This window comes from Sitodiplosis mosellana, unplaced genomic scaffold (genome assembly GCF_009176505.1).
Source record: "Sitodiplosis mosellana isolate CC-2019 unplaced genomic scaffold, AAFC_SMos_1.0 Smas_scaffold_1, whole genome shotgun sequence".
Classification (NCBI taxonomy): domain Eukaryota; kingdom Metazoa; phylum Arthropoda; class Insecta; order Diptera; family Cecidomyiidae; genus Sitodiplosis; species Sitodiplosis mosellana.
Window position 1 is genome coordinate 14,991,240 of NW_022595244.1, and position 26,187 is coordinate 15,017,426.

The 26,187-nt window shown below is 36.5% G+C and overlaps 7 protein-coding genes across 15 annotated transcripts in view; 3 read left to right on the forward strand and 4 right to left on the reverse strand.

The window, feature by feature from the left end:
- Positions 1-3: 3 nt before the first annotated feature.
- LOC129567710 (2-oxoglutarate and iron-dependent oxygenase JMJD4 homolog) lies at positions 4-3,653 on the forward strand. 2 transcript variants are annotated; one of them, XR_008687877.1, is made up of 3 exons: positions 4-641; positions 706-2,350; positions 2,770-3,653. XR_008687877.1 is itself a non-coding variant. In XM_055444889.1 (2 exons), exons 1-2 carry the CDS (start codon positions 97-99, stop codon positions 1,364-1,366), a joined length of 1,206 nt encoding a protein of 401 aa, XP_055300864.1. In that variant the 5' UTR covers positions 4-96; the 3' UTR covers positions 1,367-3,653. The 2 variants fall into 2 exon arrangements, 1 of the variants encoding a protein (XP_055300864.1); XM_055444889.1 differs by having other exon boundaries at positions 706-3,653.
- Positions 2,615-5,130, reverse strand: LOC129567723 (alpha-methylacyl-CoA racemase). The gene is made up of 3 exons (XM_055444922.1): positions 4,990-5,130; positions 4,531-4,917; positions 2,615-4,451 (listed from the first exon to the last, which is right to left on the reverse strand). The coding sequence occupies exons 1-3, from the start codon at positions 5,048-5,050 to the stop codon at positions 3,760-3,762; spliced, it is 1,140 nt and encodes a 379-aa protein (XP_055300897.1). The 5' UTR covers positions 5,051-5,130; the 3' UTR covers positions 2,615-3,759.
- Positions 4,448-7,054, forward strand: LOC129567701 (WW domain-containing oxidoreductase). Its single transcript, XM_055444877.1, has 6 exons — positions 4,448-5,390; positions 5,452-5,542; positions 5,602-6,200; positions 6,267-6,396; positions 6,530-6,658; positions 6,762-7,054. The coding sequence occupies exons 1-6, from the start codon at positions 5,284-5,286 to the stop codon at positions 6,951-6,953; spliced, it is 1,248 nt and encodes a 415-aa protein (XP_055300852.1). The 5' UTR covers positions 4,448-5,283; the 3' UTR covers positions 6,954-7,054.
- On the reverse strand, positions 7,007-7,763 carry LOC129567735 (succinate dehydrogenase assembly factor 4, mitochondrial). The gene is made up of 4 exons (XM_055444981.1): positions 7,624-7,763; positions 7,410-7,556; positions 7,236-7,322; positions 7,007-7,145 (listed from the first exon to the last, which is right to left on the reverse strand). Exons 1-4 carry the CDS (start codon positions 7,664-7,666, stop codon positions 7,075-7,077), a joined length of 348 nt encoding a protein of 115 aa, XP_055300956.1. The 5' UTR covers positions 7,667-7,763; the 3' UTR covers positions 7,007-7,074.
- A 3-nt stretch (positions 7,764-7,766) lies between these two features.
- Positions 7,767-13,295, forward strand: LOC129567687 (uncharacterized). Of its 4 annotated transcripts, XM_055444848.1 has the most exons (6): positions 7,818-8,533; positions 8,629-8,784; positions 9,599-10,043; positions 10,114-10,625; positions 10,725-11,069; positions 11,145-13,295. In XM_055444848.1, exons 1-6 carry the CDS (start codon positions 8,386-8,388, stop codon positions 12,119-12,121), a joined length of 2,583 nt encoding a protein of 860 aa, XP_055300823.1. In that variant the 5' UTR covers positions 7,818-8,385; the 3' UTR covers positions 12,122-13,295. The 4 variants fall into 4 exon arrangements, with proteins under 4 accessions (XP_055300802.1, XP_055300793.1, XP_055300823.1 ...); XM_055444827.1 differs by having other exon boundaries at positions 7,767-8,533; positions 10,114-11,069; XM_055444836.1 differs by having other exon boundaries at positions 7,934-8,533; positions 10,725-13,295.
- On the reverse strand, positions 13,088-14,630 carry LOC129567726 (cuticle protein 65-like). Its single transcript, XM_055444953.1, has 4 exons — positions 14,468-14,630; positions 14,087-14,294; positions 13,736-13,852; positions 13,088-13,626 (listed from the first exon to the last, which is right to left on the reverse strand). Exons 1-4 carry the CDS (start codon positions 14,474-14,476, stop codon positions 13,523-13,525), a joined length of 438 nt encoding a protein of 145 aa, XP_055300928.1. The 5' UTR covers positions 14,477-14,630; the 3' UTR covers positions 13,088-13,522.
- A 4,379-nt stretch (positions 14,631-19,009) lies between these two features.
- LOC129567973 (visual system homeobox 2-like) overlaps positions 19,010-26,187 on the reverse strand; it is a 46,778-nt gene continuing 39,600 nt past the window's right edge. For 2 of the 5 annotated variants that reach the window (XM_055445443.1, XM_055445412.1), the window contains 3 exons: positions 22,211-22,391; positions 21,028-21,463; positions 19,010-20,845 (listed from right to left, as the gene is read on the reverse strand). In XM_055445443.1, the coding sequence (XP_055301418.1) occupies positions 20,503-20,845; positions 21,028-21,463; positions 22,211-22,391 (960 nt within the window). In that variant the 3' untranslated portion in view covers positions 19,010-20,502. Of the gene's footprint in view, positions 20,846-21,027; positions 21,464-22,195; positions 22,392-26,187 lie in introns of all 5 variants that reach the window. The other 3 variants (XM_055445432.1, XM_055445401.1, XM_055445422.1) reach the window with 2 other exon arrangements.

A 26,187-nucleotide genomic window follows, 5' to 3' on the forward strand; every position in this document is an offset into this window, starting at 1 on the left:
CAAGGCTGACGTTTTTAGTTGACATTTCACCGAAATATGGGTTATGTTGATTGTTATTGAGTTCAACGTTCGACTGGAATAAATAAATTTTGTGGAATGATGTGTGATGATGAAATTGAGATAGAAAATCATGAAAAATATAAAGAGATAAATTCATTTCCAGTGGTGCTAGAAATTGAAGCGCATCATGTTGATAGCCTAACATATAATGACTTCTTCGATAAATTCATGGTGAAAAATATACCGGTTTTAATCACAGGGATTGCTGATCGCTGGGAATGTATGAACTGGGTGAACACTGGCGAAAATTGCCGCATCAATTTTGAATATTTGAAGAAAACAATTAACGTCAATCAAGATATTCCAATTGCCAACTGTAGCAAAGTGTACTTCAATTCACACGAAAAATCCGAAATGCAATTTGGACAATTCATTGACTATTGGCAGACTCAAATTCAACAGAATGAACGCGAATCAAGCAACTTGTTGTATTTGAAAGATTGGCATTTGCGACACAATCAACCAGATTATGGATTTTATAGAACACCAATTTACTTTGCATCTGATTGGCTGAATGAATATTGTGCGGAGAAGAAAGCCGATGACTATCGGTTCGTTTATATGGGACCGAAGGGAACATGGTAAACAAATACCAGTGGAGAATATTTCCTTATTTTAAGTTATGTTTCTCTTTTCAAACTTCAGGACACCATTTCATGCTGATGTGTTTTCATCGTTCAGCTGGTCGACAAATATAGTTGGAACAAAGAAGTGGATTTTCTTCTCGCCACATGAAGAAGATAAACTACGCGATGGCCTAGGCAACTTACCATTTGACATGAACAATGAAATATATCAATGTCGAATTCATGAAAGAGATATACGTTTTTTTGAAGTGATACAACGGGCAGGTCAAACTGTTTTCGTACCAAGTGGTTGGCATCACCAAGTTTGGAATTTAGAAGACACCATATCTATTAACCACAACTGGTTCAACGGCTGTAACATTCACTGCATATGGGATGCTCTCTTGTCTAAATTCAATGCGGTCTTACGAGAGATTGACGACTGCAAAGATATGGATGGCTTTGAAGAGCACTGCCAGCTCATGCTGAAATCCGATTTTGGTCTAGATTTTCGAATGTTTTTGGATATTTTAAAAACTATTCTGGCAAATCGACTGAACATTCTTCAGAACAACGCCAAATTGGTTTTAAATGAGGCTAAGCTAGGTCGAGAGCACGCTATCTATGATTTGAACGCAATTCATCGAGTGTTAACGGATTTTTCTACAAAGTGTCCTTTAGAAGAATTACAAAAATCTAGTCAAAATATGATGATACAAATTGATAAAATTGTTAGATGAATAGTGAAAAGAAAAAGGCACGAAGAAGATTTGAAGTTTTTTCCACTCACAAGACTTGTTGACTTTGTTTACTGGATTATTTCTCGTCGCATTTTAGTGGGCTTTATAGCAAATCTATAAATAATTGAAATGGTTCAATTGTTATTTCTTCAGATCAGTTCTTTCTCACACATTCATAACAAACACCATATAAAAATCTTACTCTTTGTGTGAAATTGTGCCTAAGAGAATATGTGACTTAACTATTGTGAACTGTTCATAATGATCGCAATAGCCCAAACACTAGTTCATAGAGCTATCTCAAATACTAAGCGAACAACTCCATCTATACGGATAATAGTTTAAATAGCTAAACGAGTAACAAATGATTGTAATACTATTTGAAGCAGAATATTTTCAAAAATTAGGAAGCATCTCTCAACGCTATCGACACACAAAACTGTTGATCGCTGTTATTGCTCGTGGGAATGGGAGAGTTGAGTTAAATATTACAACTTTTTCACAGCGCCACCTAATCAAAATCCTAATGTCAAACCTCAACATATTCCCACACATTAATTGAAACAAGTGTTGTCTCTCCTCAACATTTTTGTTTTTTGCTTTTTTCATGTGTATTTGTTGATACTCAAAAACAGTGGATAAAAGTATTGTCTGAAAGTACTACTTATTCGCCACCTATATCGCCAATGTTAAACGGAGTTATTTTCTTCCAAAGATTCACACATATATTTTATGAACATTTTTACGGAAATTCTAAAATTTTACAGTGTGAAACAACAGATGGCGCTGGTTTGAGATGAATCATTTTGGATTTCGACATAAAGTCAGAATTTTTTTTTTGTAGTTCTATGAAATTGTATATGAAATTTACATGGAATTGAAATATTTTCACAGAATCACATTTAATATGTGGTTTTACATTTAAATGTGTACATATAAAAAATGCCGTCTTCGACTGATACAGTAGTGCATAGTCGGATAAAGGTTGGTAGATGAAGTTTCATTGATTCCAGAAACAAAAAATAATCTGTACATTTTCAACAAATCTTCATCCAAGACACATATCGATAATTTACTAGTGGAATTTTCAAGAATCAGCCTAGAAAAATTTTAAAAACAATTTAAATGATAAACTAAATTCATTTTGAGGTTATGCCATAATCTATATTGCAATATACTTAACAGTTCAAAGTACAGTCAAGGTAGTTCAGAAGAATGTCGTCAATATAGCGGTGTGTCCTCAGTGTCTAAATGCATTCTGTCTATTTCGTATGGAAAAACTCGTTTGTTGTCGCCTCTTCATTTTGTTGGCTTTATCATTTAATTTATTTTAATCTTTTATGCTTTGAGTTTGCCCAATAAATTAAATAATTAATAATTTATCGTTTTTCTGATAATCTCAGTGTCGGCCGTATCTTGCAACACAAACAAAATCGTATATTGTGCATTCCCGTATATTGTGAAATAGTTGTGACAAAGTAAAACCGCTGTTACAATGACCCATCGAAATCTGGGGGATTTCAACATATTGTACTTCAATATAAACTCTTTGCGGAATAAGCTGGACGACATCATAGCTGAAATAGCTAGCTTTGAAAAAAAAATGTCATGGCCAAATGGTGCATTTCATAGCGTTGACGGAGACAAAAATCAAAACATCAGAAGTCCCGGAATTCCCAATCACTTACTATAAACCGTTCTTCAAATGCAGTCCAGATGGATATGGTGGTGTGGCCTTATATGTGCACAGAAGTTTAGGATGCACTGAACTCTTTAGCCGGAACAGAGACTTCGTCAATATGCTCGTTGTCAGAATTCCTAGCGCAGAGATTAATATAGCTGTGATGTACAAATCACCAACTGTGGATAATGCTACATTCTTCCCGATATTGAAACCATTTTTAAGGGATATTCATAATGATAGGCGTGGAACTATAATCGTCGGTGATATCAATATTGACTTATCGCAAACCAACAGACACCTTGAATATCGTAACATGATAGAGTTACATGGATTCTACATCTTAAACAAAACATCAGCCACACGGGTCGGAGCGACGTCTCGAACGATCATCGATCATGTTTTAACGAATTGCGAGGATATGTCGCATAAGGTGGCTATACATAACACTGTCCTTTCAGATCATCGACGAATTCATATCACTTTTGATTGAGAGAAAAACCATCAAATAAAATAGCATAGTTTACAAGTGCCTCATTGTTATTTTCGATGTATTTCTTCTAAATGAATGAATAAAAATTTATACCAATTTTTTAATACAAAAAACGTGTATTCATTTGTTACAACTTGTATAAAAAATCCCCAAAAAATTCCAAATTATTTGATAAAAACCATAACATATCAGCTGACACAAAAAGAATAGATCACCACACTAAAGCTTTGCATTACTATTCGGTAAAATCAGAGCACCATCTTTTTGGTATTTCTTGACTTCGGCCGCAGTCAATCCAGCGTCTTTGAATATTTCCTCGATTTGCTTTGAATAGTTTTGACATTCGCATTGAACACCTGAAACTGCTGGTGTGCGCGAAAGCAACGGCGCTGGAGTTGGCACAACTATACCATCTGTAACTGCTTTCGATACAAAGGAATTTCGAACATTGTTATGCGGATGTTGCTCGGCATTTTTCCACTGTAGCACTGGAAATACGCATGCATCAACCGACTCGAATAATTTACTCCATTCACTTTGTGTCTTTGTTTTGAAAATTTGCTGAACTTCTTTTCTGCATTTATCAATGTTTGGGTCAAACTGATCAAAATCCAACTCTAAAATGCGCATAAACTCGCTGTAAAATTGCGGTTCCAATGCACCAACTGACATATATTTGCCATCGCTCGTTTCGTATGTGCCGTAGTAGAAAGCACCGCCATCAAGAATATTTTCTCCTCGGCCACCACCCCAAATCGGTAAATTACGAGAACGAGTCAACCAACTACCGACATAAGCAGCACCTTCAGTCATTGAACAGTCAACTATTTGACCTTTTCCGGAACTATGTCGTTCGACAATTGCAGCCAATATTCCAAAAGCACATAAGAGACCACCGCCGGCAAAGTCAGCTAGAAAATTGGAAATATTTTGTGTATTAGAGAGAAACTTCTTTTAAATTGAGAAAATCTGGTCAAAGTTCAAGTCTACCTATCAAGTTAATTGGTGGCGTTGGTGGTTCATTCGACCTCCCTAGCATAGATAAAATCCCTGACATTGCCACATAATTAATATCATGACCAGCTCGTTTTGCAAGTGGCCCTGTCTGACCAAAACCAGTTAGTCGTGCATAAATCAATCGTGGATTTTCATCTAGCAGAATTTCAGGTCCCAAATTCAATTTTTCCATGACTCCAGGTCGATACGGTTCAATCAACACATCTGATGTTTTGCTCAACGCACGCACAAGCTCCTGTCCTTTTGCACTTTTAATGTTAATTGCAATAGTTCGTTTGCCCTTGCCCAAACAATCCAACGGATTGTCAATGATTCGATCAACTCTTGTGACAGTTGCACCGAAATCGCACAGTATCATTCCTCGTAAGAAAAAAATGTAAACAAAATGTTATTTTCCATGTTTCCATTGATTTTTTCGAAATTTTTCATTACCACAATGGGGACCAGGTGCCAAACCAGCCAATTCCAAGACTTTGATACCTTTCAATGCCATTTTGTGCGAAATTAAACGAATCTAATCCAAAATCATTATTATTTTGCCACAGTTTATTTTTCACCGTGATAAGCGAATATGTAAATAGACATGTAAATAGAATTGACCTGTCAAAATTCAAGTAATTCCAAACGTCATTGTCATATTAATGACGTTTTGTTTATCATCTGTATTCCACCTTGAAAATGTACTCACCGAACAAAGAAAGTGTTCTTGAAATCTAATTGAAAATTATGTCGAGACCGCCAATGATGCAACCAGATTCGGATAGCGAGGATGAAGTTCTACCGCCTGGATTCGAAGAACGAACCGATGAAGACGGGAATGTGTTCTATTTGAAGTAAGTTAAGCCACTACGATTTAACTCTAAGGCAGATGAAATTGTTGGTATTTTTTTACAGTCATCAAGAGAAAAAGACTCAATGGACACACCCAAGGACAGGAAAATCGAAGAAAGTCCAAGGAGAGCTGCCATTTGGTTGGGAAAAAGAAGTGAGTAACTTCCACTTTTATAATTATTGCGTATTAATCGATATTCTTTATATGCATAGATTGAAGAAAGTACCGGCAAAATAATTTACATCGACCGAAAGAATGACAAGCGCACGTACATTGATCCACGTTTAGCGTTTGCCGTTGAAAACACTCCACGAAATATCAGCGAGATTCGTCAAAGATTCGATGCAAACTCAACCGCTTTCCAGGTGCTACATGGCCAAGACTTGAGTGGAAAAGTGGCTGTGATCACCGGAGCGAATACCGGCATTGGATTTGAAACGGCTCGGTCATTGGCTTTCTTTGGATGTCGAGTGCTGCTAGCATGTCGTTCACAAAGCAAAACCGAAGAAGCGATTGAAAAAATTCGCAAAGAACGTGATTCGGCTGGTGAACGTTGCTCATTCATTCCATTGGATTTATGTTCAATGCGATCAGTGAAACAAGCAGCCGAACTTATCAAAAAGCAAGTGACACATATCGATATGCTCATTTTGAATGCCGCTGTATTTGCGTTACCTTACACACAAACAGAAGACCAACTCGAAACTACGTTTCAAGTGTGCCATTTGGCACATTTTTACCTCTGCAAATTGCTCGACGAGTGCCTGGACCGTCGGTCCAGAGTTGTTGTTGTTTCATCAGAATCACATCGGTAATGAATCATTATCAACATTCTGTTAAGCGGAAGTTTTAAGGTAATCTCTTGTTATTATTACAGATTCAGCTGGCTTCCGCCATCCGATTTGGGCGAGCAAGTATTGTCGCCACCGGCGAAGCAGTACTACAGCATGATGGCTTACAACAATGTCAAACTGTGTAATGTATTGTTTGCACGCGGCTTGGCTAAGGTAATGGTGAAAATGTCCATTTTCAGATTTCTTTCAATTTTTTTTTCTTCAAATTGTTACATTCTCCATCAGTTTCTTCTATGAATTTTTGCAATAAAAAGCAATAAAATTGATCATTCTGATTCACCTATAGGAACTAAGCTACAAAGGAGTCTGTGTGAATGCTTTACATCCCGGTAACATGGTTTCAACGTCATTATCACGAAATTGGTGGTTCTATCGGATATTATTCGCTTTCGTGCGTCCATTCACAAAGTCATTGGTATTAATTGCATACATTTACCTTGAAATTCTTTCCAAAAATTTCTTTTTATTATTGTTTCAATACAATGAATGATGTCTAAATTCCAATCTTTTATTTTCAGCAACAAGCTGCGAGTACGACTATTTATGTTGCTACCGCAAATGAGTTGACTGGAGTCAGTGGGCAGTATTTTAACAATTGTTTCTTCTGTGAACCAAGCAAATTGGCTCAGAACAATGAAATGGTTGACAGTCTATGGCAAGTTAGCGAACAAATTCTCGATCATATTTTGCAAGAAAAGGATTTGAAATAAGTCATTCCCTGCACCAACATGAAAAACGATTTTTTCTATTATTTTCTAAACAATTTGCAATTTTTCTAACATTAAATATAATTCTATGGACTTTAAAGGTAGAACAATGCTTTTTATTTATCTAAAAATCAGTACAACGTCCTTTTCGTTCCCAGTCACCATAGCGTGTTGGCTCTGGCCCTCTTGGACCACCTAAAATAATGATTATACGTGAATATTTTTCATTCAAAATGAATTTCATTCGCAAATTGAACCGAACACCGTAATAAAATCACAACGAACCTATTTCCCCTGTGTATGGATTAACATCATTTGGCCATGCTTCCAACGGCTCTTTCTCTTGATATGGATGCTTTCCTTCACCTTGATCTGTTCGAAATCAGATTATAATTTTGAAAAAATTGAACGATATAGCATTAGATTTTTTTTCCTATTTCTCAGCTGCTTTCAACTGACCTAGCTTGCCAATAGGCGTTTTTTCACGTAATTTCTTCTGAAATTCTTCCATACGAGGGCTGATCGGTCGTTTTTGATCTGATTCCGATGGTGGTGGTGGAGGTGTCTTTGAATTGATGCTATCATTTGAATGAAACCGCATATTACCTAATAAAAGCAGAAAATTTCATCATATGAATCACAAATTCAAAACACCAATCTTGTTTACACTCACTCAAAGTGAACGATGGTAGAAATCTCCGGAGAATCAAAGCCATCGTAAAAATATGGATTTTTTTTAATCAAATGGTTCGACTGAAATCCGTAAACTGTGTAGTGTCAAAGTTCCATGTCATGCATATGCGTTGAGAGTTGATTGTTGATGTGAGTGTGAACGGAACGTAACGTCGTATTGACGGACTGACGTTCACTCGTTGAAGTATATAGGTCTATGTATGTACATATACATGTATACACAAAGAGAGCTCATTATATTTTGTACATAGGTATACATAAGTATATGATGAGTAGTTCCCCCAGCAGATAGACTGTACAAACACACGCGCTGACTGTGCGTGTAAGTTCATGTTGAAACCACTTCTAATTTCGTTGTTGGTTCGTGTGTATGGGCAACTGTAGTGTTTTATTTGAGTGATTTCATTAGGTGCGCGTTACGTGACGAACGTATTACATGGGTTTTTTTCTGTGCTATTGTATGTTAATAATAACTTGAATTCTGCCGAGAGCAAATTTTTTAATTGTACAGCAACTAAATTTGTTTTCGAAAAACAAAATTGAATTTCGTTCGAAAAATTCAGCGAAATGTTTATTTAGAGTGGGAAAAAGTAACTATGAACTTTCTATGAAGAAAAATTGGTGTCATTTTTAAAGCAGCAAACAAAACACGAAATTCACACAGCAAAAAATTGTTTGAAGTCAGTGCATTCGATGAGTGAATTATTTGCCAAAACAAAAAGAAAATTACGAGTGAAGCGAAATGCCATCGATAGGTGTTAATTTACGAGTAACTGGCCACTGCAGCCAAGGTGGAAGAAAGTATATGGAAGATTTCTTTTCGGTCGCCTATCAACAGGGTTTGGCCGATGAACGTGACTTTGAATACGCTTTCATTGGAATCTATGATGGTTTGTATAGCGAGAGTTGGCAGTTTGAACAACACAGTTTGATTGTTTTGCCTTGTGCACCAGTGCTGATTGTGTGGTTTGATATCTGTTTACAGGTCACGGAGGTGCTGAAGCAGCCACTTTCGCCAAAGAGCATTTAATCAATTTGATTGTCAATCAAAAGGCCTTCTGGTCGGACGACGATCATGACGTTTTACGTGCAATTCGGGAAGGATACATTGCCACCCACTATGCTATGTGGCGTGAACAAGGTACATCATATTTTGTTTCGCTCTCTCTTTCTGTATTCAAAAAGTAAATGCAACAATAGTGATTTTTCAAGTGAAATGATTTATACTCAAATTGTGACGAAACACCATTATGGTTGTCAAACCACGAATGGCGTCATACAACGTTACATTTGACCCAGAAAATTTACTTTTTCTCCGCTTTCGCCTGCAAATCACTGCATTAAACAATTAAACCTCATCTGATTGGCGGTCATTTTTGATGATTTCAATATTGGTTGTAGTCAACATAGCAATTTCTTTCAGAAAATTACATTTTTCCGCTCTTTTCTTTCTCATTTGATGCTAATATCGTTGTTGTTGTAAAATCCAATTAAAAATGGCGTCTATATACTTTTCACTGATTCGAATGCGTCACATGCGTTTAACGTGCAGCAACGTGACAGCCAACGATGCGTCGTCGCCTTGAAAAACGTAAATAAACAAATGCATAAGACGACTTTGTTTGTAACGCACTTACTTATTTTCTGCTCATATTCTAATATCCATAATAAAAACAGATGAGTGCTATCGCATTTGACATGTCTGCGTGTGCTGACGGCGAAAAAAAAAAGAAAACAAAACAAAATTTGCACTAAACAAACTTCTAACTGTTGGTTTCCCGCCAAAACTCCTTCAATCGAATCCTTATTGATTTTAACGGTTTTTCTTCGAAACATTTAATTGATGATTGACATCTGAAGACAATCTTTGATTCATTCATGAAATATTTGCAGCCTAAAAAATAAAAATATTCATTATTTTGGAATAATTTTATTTAATTTTTTTCTTCGTTCAGAAAAATGGCCAAAAACAGCGTCAGGTTTGCCAAGTACGGCTGGAACCACAGCATCAGTAGCCTTTATTCGTCACGGAAAAATTTACATTGGTCATGTCGGTGATTCGGGCATTGTACTCGGCTATCAAGAAGATGGTGAGAAACACTGGCGTGCCCAGGCATTAACTCAGGACCACAAACCAGAATCTCACGAAGAGCAAACACGTATCATAAACTCAGGTGGTAAAGTGATCAATAAGGCAGGTGTACCGCGAGTCGTTTGGAATCGACCACGGATAGGTCACAAAGGGCCCGTTCGGCGTTCAACACCCATCGATGAGATCCCGTTTTTGGCTGTCGCACGAAGTTTAGGCGATCTATGGAGCTATAACTCAGCGTTAAACGAGTTTGTTGTGAGCCCCGAACCAGATGTCCGTGTTGTTAGAATCGATCCGAAACGATTCAAGTAAGTCGTAATAACGTTTGACTTTTATAAGTACAAAAAAACTTCTGATTTTTTTTATTTTACTTCTCAGATGTCTAGTTTTCGGAACGGATGGATTGTGGAATGTAGTTTCACCGCAGGGAGCTGTCGACAACGTTCGACTATCTGACCAGATGAATGAGCGAAGTGCATGCAACGCTGAGTCACGAGAGTGGATCAATCCAAGCAAAAACCTCGTCGACAAAGCACTTGAACGATGGAGTACCAAAAAGATGCGTGCCGATAACACATCCGTTGTTATAATAATGTTTGATCCACCTGGTCCACCAAAACGAGATCTGTTGAAATCACCAGCGTCAAGATCACACTTATTGGGCTACTTGCCAGATAGTCAACCGTCACAGCATTTGGAAATCGAACCGGTGCAAAACTTTGGCATGTACGATCACAGTACGAACGAGCTTATGGACATCGATGGTATACCTCTGCCAACGAGTGGGGCAACCGTTTTGACGCGATATGAGAACATAACGGAGAGTGATGTTCAGACGCATAACCAACAGCAAGCCTTTGCAAATGCCACTGATGAAGACAGTTTCAATGGTAATGAAGAACCATATATGAATAGTTTTGCCGAATCGTATAATTCATTGTTAAACTCGAGCCTTAATGAAGATCATTCCTATGTGTACAATAATGAAGCAAGCGAAGATAGTGACTTTGACGATTCGAACAGCTATGACAATCCAAACACAACGCATCAGTACATGGATCGATCGCATGAGCACACACCGATATACAGTTTGCACAAATTGCAAACGAGAAGTGAACAGCAGTACAATGCGTACGCTTCGACGTCATCATCACCGATGCCATCTACGTCACATGCAATGTACGGAAGCTATCAGCATAATTTGGTCGATCATAATTATTTAGGCGATCGATCGCAATATCCATCAACATCGAGTGGTTACCGGGGCAGACATGTCGAAACTGAACTGAATCGAAATGAAGAGGATGAAAGAACATTGTTGCCTTTGAGCTCAAGTGAGTATCGTATTCAACCGAATGCCTCAGTTGATCCAAATGACATAACAATAATCAAAAATTGTTCTCCGAAAGAATCACAAAGTGTCGACGTTGCCAAGTCAACGAGCTATGCGGCGAAAGAATGCATCGCATCAACATCAAAAGGTGTGACGAGCGAAGAGCTGAATGAGTCAAGCATTATTGATGACAGCATTCAAATCAATGAAATTTCGTCATCGGATAACAATGACTCGACGTCCAGTTTGCGTGAACCATCGCCACGACTGAAAAAGCTAGCTGCCAACCTAAAGAAAGCAACCATGGTCTTGCAGCAACCGACAACCGGACGAAAGGTAACCCGAAGTAGTCTAGCCTCCTCTGTACGAGTAACAAGATCTGCAGGTACTGAAAAACGTGCACAGCCATCATTAGCACGAAGTTTGAAACCGAAGGTGGCGATCATCATTCAAAAGCCATCAGCAAATGTGACCATTGGTCGCGTGCATAAGGAAAATATTTCGATCTTACGCAAGGTGCCAGTCAAAGCTTTAGTGGATAGTGCAATTGTAACGCCGAGTCGAACACGAAGTTCAGAGGCACCACAACAAGACACCAAGCTTCTGAATCAACGAACGCTGCGATCACAAAATGCATTGACCAAAAACACTGCCAGCAAAACCATCTATCGTCCGACACAAAACCAAACCACCGCCGTAAGCAGTTTCATTCAAAAGATTGGCCGAGTCGTTACTCAAGCCAAAGTGTATCCGGTATCGACGCGAGCGAACAACAATACCACCAGAACAAATAACAACAACAATAACACAGCGAATACAAAGAATTTGACGTGCAAGAAACAACCAAAACGTTTGATTCACGCTGAATCAGTACAAATAGTTAAATCAAGTAGTAGTTGTAAGTTGCAAAAATCCACAGAACCATTGGCTCAAGCTAGGACGTCAACGTTGCGATTCAAAGTGGTCGTTGCAAAAAAATCGGTGGTGGAACAACTCAGAAGCTGCTCCACTCGAGCATCTGTTATCACCCGACGAATGCGATTGCAGCAATAGCATTAAATTATTATTCATTGTGAGCAAATCAACAAATTTTCTTTTGTTTCTCATAAACCCATTGCTTCATACTCATTTAAACATCAACAACTCACACATTCGATTGAAGACAACGTATGAACAAATTGCAAGACCCAATGATTGGTCTTTTTGTGAATTATTTCCATACCATTGATGAAATGGTAACACTTAAAAGAAATGCTCTAGTTAAGCTTTGAAACAAATGTCTTATTAATCTTTATTATGTGTATATTTGGCACTTGATTTTTTTTTTCTTTCTTCGTCGATTCACATCTTTCATTTCTAACGTTAATTTATTGAAAACTCAGACGAAAAATGCAAACATTATTCCAAAAATGTTCATTTTGGTAAATTCAATTTAGTTCAAAGCGAATTTCAATGTGAACGTTCTATTTAAGACTCGACTAACCCGATATTAAATGATGTATACATGTTCTTTTTTTTTGTTCGACGCAAAACGATTTTCATTCAAAATTAATTAGAATTTTAAGTGTCATATGTTGGATAATAATGATTTGAGAACAAATCAATTATTTAGCGTTGGCATTTAGATTTAATTTTGTTAATTTTCCAAGAAAAACAAAACCAAATGATTCGTGCATATTCGGTGGATTCTACGAACAAATTATTTTTTTGGAATAACATTGTGTAAAATCATTATTCACGAAATGATTCATCACCATAGTTTAAGCTAACCAGAAAATCAAAGAAAACCAATGAATCGAAACTTAACTGAGCCTGTTTTTTTACACCAAAAAAGAGGACGACATGTGCACTTTTTTCGTACGTTTTCGAATCACTACCGAATAATTGAAATAATAAAAAGAATACACAATACAGTTACAAGTTGTTTAATATTATTATTTCCCTACTTCAATTTTTCTAATATAAAAATTTTTATTGCTAGAAAATAGAAAAACAAAATGAAAGAAAAAACGATTCAAATGATAGATGAACAGATGTAAACGAAATGTAATATATCCATATATTTTCTTTATAATATTAATAGATGAATTTTTTTTATGATAATGGAAAATACACGTAGATAATTGCGATGAGTCCAAATGTAGAAATAGTTTTTTAAGATGAACAAGTTATTGATATAATGGATGAATTGATTAAAAAATGAAATAAATTTTATTTAAAAGAAGAACTAGACAAGTGTTTCAATTCAATTTACATTTAAAAAAAAAACACAATTTTCTTTTGGTTTTTCGAAACTTTTATTTTATTTCTTTCTTTTGTTTGCAATCGTGACCAAATTGCACATAAAGATCAAGTTATTGACGAATTCTGCTTATTTTTTTCCTTTTTTTAATTTAGATGGATGTTAATTTAATTAAATAAATTTATGATTTTTCTGTGCTGATTTTGATGAATTTAATGCAATCCATAACCTAATCCATAACCACCGTAACCGTGGCTCAATCCATAGCCATGGCTGTATCCAAGACCTGCATAGCCATGACCACCATATGGGTAACCTGGAAATGTGTGTAAATCAAAATAAAACATGGAATTTCATTAACAACCAAATCAAATCCAGTCAATCAGAAAAGTCATTTTATGTGGAAAGTAAAATCGAGAATGTACCTCCTCCATATCCATAACCAAGACCTCCGAGAGGTGCGTGGTATCCAAAAGGTGCAGGGTATCCTAGAGGAGCATGGGCAACGGTTGAGTGTGATACAACTGCGGCTGGGGCATGAGCTAAAAATAACATTTAAAATATTTATTCGAAGTTTTGATATGTTTATGGGCCTGTTTTTAGTGTGAAAAAAGATTTAAAATTGTAAACCAAAATTAAACAGGATCAAATCGATATTTGAAATGGGATTGGCAAAAAAAATCCCATGCAAAATTGTGAATTTTCGAAGTTTTTGAAAAAATCTTAAACGTTTTTGTCATTTTTTGCCGAATTCGCTGTGAAATTAATTATCTCACCAATAGCTGGAGCATGCACGGCCAATGGAGCGTGGTATGAAGCAAATGGTGCAGCGATTGGGGCAGCAATTGGTGCATGAAGACCACCAAAGCCACCATATCCACCATATCCATATCCTACACCAAGAACTCCACGTTTGTCTTGTTTCTTCTCGCTATCATCGATGGCAGCGGCTGATGCAGCAGCAACGAAGAATAATACAATGAGCTGTCACGAAGAAATTAAAAAAAATTGAATTTATTCCTCTGTGTAAATCACTGCAATCTCAAGAAAAAAAAACACAAAACTACGATTCAAACACGACACATAAAAATTCAACAGAATACATTTTTGCCAAAGAAAAACCCATAAATATTCAAACTAGTGGGAACGATGCTTACGAATTTCATTTTGATGAAATTATTTGTAAAAAAAAAAACGATAAATTGAAAGCGAGGAGAAGACGCGTGACTTGACTGTAAAGGCTCACAAATCAAATTGTTAACGATTCGAAGAGTCAGCGGATTTATATACGATCACAACACATCCCGGCATAGCGTTGGTGCTGTTGTTGTGACGCTTGGTCATTCCAATAAAGTACAGAATGGCAAAGAGAACATGTCGAGTCATTGAGTGCACCCTCCATCGTTGCATTTGATTTTGATCTAAGTGTGTTGAATGAATGCCATAGGCAATTGTTGGTGTCTTTGTTAGTCGGTTTCGGCACTTTTTAATCAGCGTCAAAGAAAAAGCAAGAAAAATCTTACGTAAAACGACATGTGATATTTTCAAAGCAAACGACAAACGTACGAACACACATACACATACATAGCGGTGCATAACGCCGGGCAATCGTCGAGTCATGCGTGCAGACAACAACTCGCCACTGATCTGAATATGTTCACTGAGATAAAAACGATCAATTCATTTTCTGAATTATGGACAGTGCAAGACATGAGGTCACACGAATGGCAAATCTTTTTTTTCTCTCTTGAAAATGTTCTATTTACAACAAAAAATCGATTTGACTTGGGACTTTAACTCTTTGACCCAATTTTATGCCGCTTAAAATGATCCGAAACAATGAGCAATTTTACCTAAACCAGTTGAAATTTTCTATAAATCAACCAACTTGAATGAATCATTGGCGTGTGGGCATATGTAATGATAACGATGATTCGCACTTGTTTGCAATTCACATGCTGCATTCAAACGAACAAAAACTAAAACAAGACAATCACGATTCATCAATAAAATAATGAAAAGCTATTGTAATTGACCAATCCATTCAATAATCGCCCATAGTAAGATCATCCAAAGCGTAGCATTCATCCAAAGTGTGTGTGTGTGCATAGGTGCATGCATTCATTTTTCGCAATACATAGTACATCGTAACCGACCTAGGATCGAGTCAAAGGCAGTTTAACTATCACCCCGTCTCTCCTCGAATGGTGATGTTATGTATGAAATGTGTAAGAGAAATAGTTTTTCATTAATATCGCATCGCATAAATGAATTGCGTATTTGTTGAACGAAATTCAGTGCAAAAGAAATTCTCAATGGATATTTTTTGTGTGCGTATTACGTGGCGCACATAGAAATGTACGCAGTCGATCCGTTTGATTAGGTCTCTATCTCTTTCTGCCGTGAGCGAGCGAGCGAGCGAACGCGCACTTTATACGGAAAAACAGTTTCGTAATAAATTGCGCGCGCGAGCGAGCTAGTTCGCTCACATTAGTCCATGTAATTGATAACTACAGACAGATAAAACACATTATCAATTAACATAAATACGATTTGAACGTACAAACTTGTTTTTTGTTTACGCAGGTTTTTCGTGCCAGTGGAGTCTTTGCTTGGTGCGCTCACACACTCAACGTTGGTTACACAAAAAAAGTTATGCGTTAACGAATCCATGCCGATTTAATGAATGTTTGTGTACTTTTGTGTTCAGTTTGATACGGATAGACTAATCATACTGACTGCATCATTGACAATAGGAAAGAAGCAACGGAGACGGAACGGCAAAGCTGTTGAGATTGAACTTATGAGATCATACATTATCCGGCACAATTTTGCATAAACACTTACTTTATTTATGAATGAACGTCGATTTGCTTAATTGCTTAATTAAAGGTGTGTTTGTCTTCGATGGAAGAGAGAGAGAGAGAGAGAGAGAGAGAGAGAGAACGGCAAACAGCCATCAGGGCTGTTAACGATTAATCAGAAATTATTCTTTTACTGCTACAGAGATTCAAGTTAATTGATTGCAATCGGTCTCTTTCAAACTGTTTTGCAAAATGCATTGCCAACTAATCATCATATGAGAATTGACAACATAGTTGTGAATTTTTTTCGTGTGGGAAATTTTATGATTTATGCTATTTTTTCCATATTTTCCGTTTTATTAAATTGCCTTTGCAAATGTGTACGGGAAAAATGGTTTGAATTTTATTTGGATTCATTTGGGAAAAATTCAAAAATGAACGACTAAATCAATGGGCATTAATATTGATGTTTTTTTTTCTTCAATTGAACCGATTTAATGATAAAAGTGTAAGCATTCGACGCATTATGTCAGCCCGTTCGTTGAATACGAGTGTGGGCATAAAGACGTAGTCAGTTCACACATTTTGCGCTGAGGCTCAAATGTAAATCAAATGACAGAAAAATGGTTATTTAGTGGAATCGATTACGTGGATCGCGACAACAGCGACAGAGACTTATAATACACAAACACACACATAACATTCCGAAATTCTAAAACAGTAAAACGCACCGATCAAATGTACGGAGCATATATATGCCCAGGCGGTGTAAACACAAAGTGTTCATTCCACATTTATATATGCCATTTTGCTCTCTCCGCACTCTCAATAGAAAACACTTTAAAACTAGTCGCGCAACCGATACCGCTGATTTAACGATTATCAAAAAAAGAATGACCAAAATGCTGTGCGACACAACACATAATTCCAGTTCAACAATCCAAACGAAATAAATCATTTGATATTTTGCTCTGCTCTATTAACCTAATGGTCACACACAGAGTGAGTGTATTATAGCAGCAGTGGTGAGCGAGAGAGCGCACGCGCGCGCGCCCACATTGCATAAGTAAAAGGTATGTGCGCATTACTCTCTTTCACTGCAACACAATTCAATGCATGCATCCGTGCGATTTCTACGAATTTCATTTTTCACCTTATGTTTTCATCATTTCAAGTGTCGACATAAATAGCCGCGAAGAAAATCCATACATACAGAGACCAGACAACAATTCTGATTGTTGATGTGTCACATTGAACCGCTACTGCTGCTGCTGGTCAACAAAGGCCTATGAATTTTGTGTCTACCAAAGGAACAAGTTATAATTTAACACTTACACAAACTCGATCGCATACAATACAAATCTCACTGGTACTCTGCTGCTGCTGCTGCTGCTGCTGTGCCTTGGCGACCAATTCGATTTCTCATTCTAGTTTTGTGTACGTTTTTAATCGATAATTAACATCGGTTGTTGTTTTTTCATTTTTCTTTGCTAAATAAATCTTGTTTATTTCAACCGACCGTTCGATTCATGTTTTTGCACCGCAACACTTTTTTTCCTAGCTGTTCATTCTCAATCGTGTGTAAGCAAAAATTGAAAATGATTCATTGCATAAAACGGATTGTGAACTAGTTCTATTTTCTGCATGTCACTGTCGATTTTCCCGCCGCGATCTGCATTCGATGCACAACGATTCGATCGACCCTTTTTTCCTCCAAAGAAAAAAAACTCTACACTTTGTGTCAATGTTGATGAAATCGCGCCGTAAATTGTATGTAATTTTAAGCTCGTTGCTACACTATAAATGTTCGTTGCTATAGCAATTAAAAACTAGATAAACTTTATCATTAAAAGCCAATGGCTGAAACCAAAGATTATCTCAAGAATTCTTACTTGCCCAACACACAATCGAAAAATCTCTGCAAAAAGACGAAAATGAAAGAGAGACAAAAAAAAATCGCGCGAAATCAAGAAGTGTACAAAGACGGTGATTTTTTCTCCTCATAAACATTTACCGGATGTTAATCACTGCTATTGCTGCAAATCAATGCAGATAATTGCTGGCTTGCCGGCTGAAAAATAAGAACCGGCTTCATGAATAATTGGTATCTTGGTATTTGAATTACAAATTGAAAGCGTTCAATTAGACTGAGTGGAAATCGCGGCTCTCGTATTCTACCGTAAGGTTCATTCAGGTTTTTCTTTTCAAGTCTTTGATGAAATGTTAGAGTCTCTCTAGTAAGAAATCGATAACAAAAAAAAGTGTCCGTATTGGTCATCTGTTGGAATATGATCAGAACTGAATTCGTTTTTCCGTTGTGAACATTTGAATGAAATGCGGTGATTCATTTGTTTTGAATTGGTTTCAAGAGGCGGACACATGTACGTATCATGGTTGCTTTGGAGTTTGTCGTTAATTACCCTTTCAAAAGAATAAAAGACAACAACAAAAATCGATTAAGATTAACGGCATTTTTTTCACTTTCTGCCATAGAATCTGGAGCAAAATAATTAGATTGCTACAATATTACGTGATGTTTGTCGATTTACAAAGTAGACCGAGTTCACTGGTCACCTGGTTAACTGTGTTTCGTGTGGCTGTAGTAAATCCGATGAGGAAAAACGTAATACACGATAACCAATTAAATCATTAGAGAGACTTATCAGTCGTCGCGTATCCGTGATGGTCGTTGTTTTCGCTCGCAGCGAAAGCAATTTGATTTATTTATGGGAATAAAAATGTGCGTTGCCAACGGTAATCGCCCTACTTAGGCCTAAAAATGTCATTGCCGTTGTCAATTTCACTTTTCGATCGGTGGTCCTCGCTTCGCCTTGAGATTTAACCCCAAGCTGTACACAATCGCCACACAGACAGACATACACTTCAAGTGTCCGATTTACTTTGTTTTAAATTAGTTTATTTTTAAAATAATTTTACAGATTTTTGTGTTTGTTGTTACATTTTACATCTTAATTTGCCGCCGCTAAAATTTATGGTTATGAGTTGTATCTCTCCACATTTTGCTACATAGAGTTCTTAATTCAGTAAATTTGTGTGTGGTTTTTTCCTTCATCTTTTTGCTTAAATTTACAAGATTATTAATATTGTACACGTAAAATGCTGTGTGCAATGCTCAGCAATTAGCCTAAAGACTCTTTAGTAAAGAGTTTGTTGGGTTTTTTTCCCTCTCTGGTGCTGGAATTTTTTTTAGATAGTCATGATTGAACAATTTTTTTCTGACGAAAACTGATTAAATCGTGCGAAATTCAGTGTGTTCTTATTATTTGCACTTTATGCACCGGTTGCTGGTAATGCTTCTGGAATTTTCTAGGCAACTCACTAATAAACGGTTTCTGCAGTTGATGTTCTTGTTATATTCATCTATGTCATGCATTTTGTGTGCGCACCATCTCTTAAATATGCTATTTACAACATTCATATTAAATCTATTCACTTCAAACGTGATTGTTGAATTCTTCTTCTCTGTGTTTCCATCTTCATTTCTTTAAATGTTCATCTGTTTATATATTGTACGAATTGTAATATTGTAATTTTAAAATTCTGTTGCTTAAATACTACTGCCGATTTTCTAATGTGATTAATTTCTAGCATTTTTGACTGGTCATTCCACGGATTGTGTGCAAATGACTTTATATTAAAGTGAATTCCATATGTTAGAGAGCGATTCGACGAATTTATTTTGTTTTTTTTTTAGAAAGGAAAACAAAAACTAAGGAGAGAAAAGTGAGTACATCGTTCATATTGCACATCCTCACATTTAATTTCTTAAAATGCTAGCATTTTTCAAATATTTTTTCGTTTACTACTAATCCGAATGCTCTTTGTATGCATTCCGTTGCTTGTCGCTTTTCTCTCTATTTCGATGCTCATTGTAACGTGAAATTCAGGCTTTGTTGAACTTAAACTTATGCAATTTTCGTCTCACTGGGCTGAAAATCGTTTGTAAATTTGCTCATTGTTTCTACAGTGTCAATAGTTTTCGTTAAAATTAAATTGCCGTACACGCCACGAGAGATCAATTTAAAAATAAACGGTTACAATATTGAATAATAACTGTGTGTTTGCCCATAATAAACGATTTTCTTTTGAAAATCGTATTAATTTGTTTTTGTTGTGTTTCATTAACATTGTACAGCACTGAGATCCAAATGTTCGATGAAAAAACTAAATAGAGTGTCAGAATCAAGCGCAAAATGCAAAATATATGCTTATAATTAAAGCCTTTGAAAATGAAAAGTCGAGTTTGCATCATTTTTGATGAAAAGAGCGAGAGCGAAAGAGCAGCAGAAAAAAAAAATCTAATTTAAGAGAACGTTGGGCAACTGGTTTCGATCGATGCGTGTTTCAATCGATGGTGGTTGTGAATATCAAAATGCCATGTTAATGCCGGCGCTGTGTTCGTTTTTAACGGTGGCAGCTGGACTGAGATTGGCCGGCGAATGGTGATGTGAAAGATGATGAAATGTGCGCGATTCAATGGAATTTGCTGACGCTGCTGCACTTGGCGAATCATGCGGAGAATGTGGTGAAGATTGTTGGCCAGAGGTGCCATGCAACGTATTTGCATTGCTATCACATGAATGCGGCGGTGAATGACTCAATGGATTTTGTAATCCAGCCAATGACCGTACTTGGAGCAAAAGACCGCTATTAAGTAAACGAGCTTGGTGCTCCTGTGCCTTGGCTCTTAAGCATGCAATTGAATTATTTCTGTAATGAAAGGAGAAAAAAAAATGAATTTAATATTGAAATGTCACACAAACTGATTCCATTTTAATTAGTCGAATTGAAAGACTTAATTCGAGTCTCAAAGACAGACAGATAGACAGAAAGAGAGAGAGAGAGAGAGAGAGAGAGAGAGAGAAACAAATTTAAAATCAAATATGTCGCACCGTATAAACGAAATGGGGTCTCCTACCCACCTAAACGCTTCAGTGTCGTTGTCATGATGGAAATTCGGATGCGTTGGACTGGCAAGCATTGATTTTGATTCGATGAGATGATGAACAGGTAACGGTGTATGTTGGGTGCTCGCTGATGGCGTTGTACTCGGCGACGATGCTACCTGCGACATTGATGCGCTCGATGTGGATGTTGGCGTTATCGAATTGTGATTTACACCGTCTGAATTCGATGTGGCCGGTGTTGACGGCGATATAAGTTCATCCGATGCATACGATTTTTTCGATTTTGAATTTGGTGTTGATTTGGTCGATGGATTTCCAGTGCTCGAAATGTCACTCGTTTTCGACTGTTCATCATCTCTATCACTGCCGCCACTGTCATCCTTCAATGTTTCAGCGGCTTCCAATGATTTACGATGCATGCCTAATTTCCATTTCAAAAAGAAATAACAGAAAAAAAAGAATCGTGAATATTTCCAATTAAATATTTAAGCGTAGTGTGTTGCGCGCATTCAGATAATAAATTATAACTTAATAAAATATTAATCGAAATTAATGGAAAATTAATAAAATGAATTCAATTAAAATCACACAATAGCGCAACCATAATAAACCGTTATTACAGTAATTCGCTTTTAAATGAAATAATACGAAAATAAATCCAAATGAATTCGATATAGATAGATCACGTAGTTTTATAGATTGGTATTGTAAATTTAATAAAACGAGGGAAATCGCAATTGATATTGATAAATGGTTGACTATAAATAAAAATGGACAATGGAGTGGTGGTCAGGTCTTTTTAGTATGAGGCACACTTTTATATAGTGAACGATGAGTGAGCAAGAGAGCGATATGCAACCCCTCGCCTCAAAATTTCCCTTTGTATAATCGGCTTTTAATTCACCAAACAAACAAGTACTGTTGAAATTGCCATTTAAGATCCAATTGGATGCCTTTAAGCATGCAGAAATGCAACTAACAATAAAATCAAATTAAAATCGACTCTTCACCGAACACAATGAATGCAAACGGTTTTAAAAAAGACCACCACATTGCAAATGAACCAATAATAGACGAAGCAATTTAATATAAAATTAATCGTAAAACTAAAAATTAAAATAAAAAGAGAAAAAAAATGGAACACAATATTTACTTTTGGCTTCCATACCTAAAAGCCAGGGCGCTACGACTCCGTCTCCACTTTCTTTGGCTGACTTCAATATGGTGTCAGGCAGCGGCAAAGAATGTCGAACCATTGCACCGTACAAGCCATACTCGGCCATAATCGTGCTTCGACCCCAGCATTTTTCGGTTTTACGCCACTTAGCACGCCGATTTTGAAACCATACCTGCAATAAACGAGAGTAAAATCAGAGAAAATCGTTAGTAAATGGCATTGAATGTGTTTTTTTTTCGGTGTGTTAACTAGACCAAAATCCGTGATCAAACAATGACAAAAAAATCGTGTTAACAAGAGGAAATTGGACCCATTGAGCGATTGCATCAGCAGCAGCAGCAGCAGCACAAACAATGAAAGACGATGAGATAAAAAGCGAAGAAAACGCCATCGACGCACGTGCTTGAGCGCTGGCCAATTATTCTGTGGTAATACTCAGCGCACCAGCATGAACCGATTCGCTACATTGAACCAACAAATGCATCCGACGAAATAAACTCCCATAAAAATCATGTAAAAATGTATGTAATTATATTTGCAACAGTTGAATCGTTTTGCAAGTGTTTGCATTGACTTTGTTGCAGTTTTTTTTTCTTCGAGTTCAATAAATCTCGAGTGAATAACACAATTCGGCACCATTATCAATGAGCAACAAATATTTGCCATTTTCGAATAAAGTGCGAGAAAATCTCTCGTTTACGCGATCCGTCATTAAATTCTATGAAGCGCTGCTATTTTTGGGTGGATCTTCTACGCGTAGTGCGCTATTGTTATTGCTGTTCATAAATCATTACTGCACAAACAAAGAGGTATTATTTACAAGTTACCGATTTTGCTTGTTTTTTGTTTATGTAGTGAGAGCAGTGAGGCGGTAAACAGCTACTGCGTGATAGGATCACACGCAAGTTCCTGTGAACGAGCAGCAGCAGCAGTAGCATCTCATCATAAAAAAGCAATGATATTTTAGCCATTGTTCATCGTTTGCTCTCTATTAGCAAACGGTTCACGGGTTTCGATGAAAAGTCTGTCTCGAAAAATAGGGTAATTTTATACTAATTATTTGTCGGCTTGATTTTCTCTCCCTCTCTCCCGTTCTCTATCGCTTACTTGAAAAGTTAAATTCCGCACTCAAACGGTTACATTTTGCCTCGGGGTATTTATTACACGCAACTACAATATGAATAAATAATGACAGTGAGAACGAGTTCAGGTCGGATAAGTCTCAGTGGTCTTGTGGTTGCCTAATCTCCTCGGCTCGAATATGTATGTATGTTGTTTGTTGGTGTTTTTGCGCGTCAAATGTTTGCATGTAATTGATACCATTATAGGATGATGATCCATTTTTTTGTTGCTGTTGTTATTGTACATAACACTTAACAACGCAGGCCAAATAGCTTTTAAAGTAGCAACAACAACAATAGCCGTTTTTTTTTTAATAAGATCATCATCATCATGTGAAGAGGATTTTGTGTGTACATGAAATTTAAGCGCACATCATCCTTTTGTTTTTGTTCATTAAAAAGCCATTTTGTTAATTGTTTAATTTTCCATATTTTTTTCGCAGGTGTTCTTTGTTCGCATCATCAAAATTCTCGCATGACATTGAGAGAGAGTGAGAGAGAGAGAGAGAGAGAGAGAGAAAGTAGAAAATTGAAACCACTTCACTCGACCACATTTCATATCTAGAAATTATTATGAGCCATGTTTCCTTTGAAACGAACAAAAAAAAAACCGTACGACAAGGAAATTCGATACAAGTTCAAATTAAACACTCTCAGTTTCTATTTTAGTGTTTGTTGGCTGTTCGTAGAAGGCGCTCGAAGGAATTTTTTTTCTTTCATTCAGTGGTTGTATTTATGCGCATAAAGAAAGAAGTAAAACGAGAAGAAAACTCGTCAACAACTGAAAATGACTTTTCAAAAATTGAATTCTACGAAAAAGACAGCCGAAGAAAAAAGAAGTCACAATGAAAATACTGATCGATGCAAAGGCATGAAAATGAAAGAGTATTGAATTCATAGTTCAGGGAAATTATCTGTCAGAATGTGAAGAGGTGTTGATGGGAAACATTTTGTGCATCGGAAAAGATACAAAGCTGCGCCATCCTTTTTTTTCTCTCTCTTCCACTATTTGTTAAACGTCTACTTAACGCCGCATGTGATGAGCCCATTAATGATTCAATTAGTTTTTCACCAGAATTCACATTGCATGGGAATCATTCGTTTGAAGCGATGACATACGGCACGCATCTCAGCCATACTTGACGTCACTTATTTTTGTATCAAAATTTTGGAATTTTTTTCTTTAATTAAACAAACGAGAAAACTACCGTTTGAAATCGAATATATTTCTTGTTGGAATAAATTGGAATTTCATTACAACATTTGCATGTTGTTTTCTTTTCTGACCAAATTTGAATGAATCATATTTCAATATTTTCACATTAAACTCCACCTCCATCCATCCATCCATCCATCCTCCAGGCTGATCAATAACGAAATTCAAATCATTAATCAAAGTAAAATTATTTTTCTGCACATGTAATTGAATATTTGGCGAATGAATAAATTCACATTGTGCACAACGAATTCGCATTTCAACAAATGAACCAACAACAAAAAAACTGTAATAGTGAAAAATCAACTGGCTTAGTCCCTTGTGCATCGCACTGTAAAACATGATTTAATTGAATTGGTTACATTTGTTTGACTCGGAGAGCGGCACGTTCTAATGTTCATTTAGCACGCTGATCATATTATTTGAATATCTATGTGAGCCTTTCGGAAAAATGACGACCGAAATGGTTGTTTTAACGATATTCAAAACTATTTGTTACACATTCGTCGGGTGTATTTTACACTGTCTAAAATACAATATAAATTGAAATATGAATGTATTCAAATTGAATCTCGTTCGGGTGTCGTACACTTGCCTAATGAATGCATACGCGTATTTAATTTAATCATATTTGTTTGCGGTTTTTGCTCTTTTACGACTTGCCAACGGTTTAAATTGTTTTTGTATGTATTTCGTTGGGAAAACGCTACATTTTATAAGTATTCATAAAATCCATGGATTATTTTTTTTCTGTTCATTCAATTAAAAACGGTTGGTTCAAAATAAAAAAAAATCATGTGTAAATCCGCGAAAACATTGATTTCCAATCGAAAACTTGATAAAATGTCAATTTAAATAGTATTTATAATTTTACTTCGCGACACAATGTTTTTGATTTTATCGTCAAGTTTTACAACGTCAAACAGCCAATTTGACTTGTAATACGCGTTGTGTTTCGAAACAAGTTTCCGTACAACTGATGGCTTGAAACTGATTTGGTTTTCATGCATTCGCGTGACTTTTTCTTGATTCCGTGTGATAAATGCACATGGCAAAAAAGCATCACCGGATGCCCATTAATTTCATATCACCCAACCAAAGACAACCATTGGCAATATGTCGATCAACGTTTAAATGCCAATTTCGATTAGAATATGAATAGAATTATTCAATTAAATTTAATCCGTAAAGCCAAAACCAGTTCTTTTTATTTGTAGTAGACATAGGCAATAAATTTCGAGAGCCGTTGTCTCTTGCTGGTAATATACTCGGTTGCAGCCACGATGTTGTCAAACTTAAATAGGCATTAAAATTCTAAAGCATGACTCATAAATACGGCATTAACGGTGCAAATGTTGAAACGAAACGGAACGAAGCGATACGATACGATGAAGGGGCCGAAGTTATTAATTCTGCTTGTTGAAAATACGTCGCTATTTTCGTTTCGCCCCATGCTATCCATAATACCCTCTCGTCTTTTGTACGCGTTTCTTTTCCACCACATCAAATAGAATGCGATCGCTGTACTTAATCCCAGATATTTAGCAGTGCAATTTCATTAGAAGGCAATATAGCCAGCAAATTAACTTTGCGTCTGAAGAGAGTTCCATATTGAACAAAAGCACCATTTT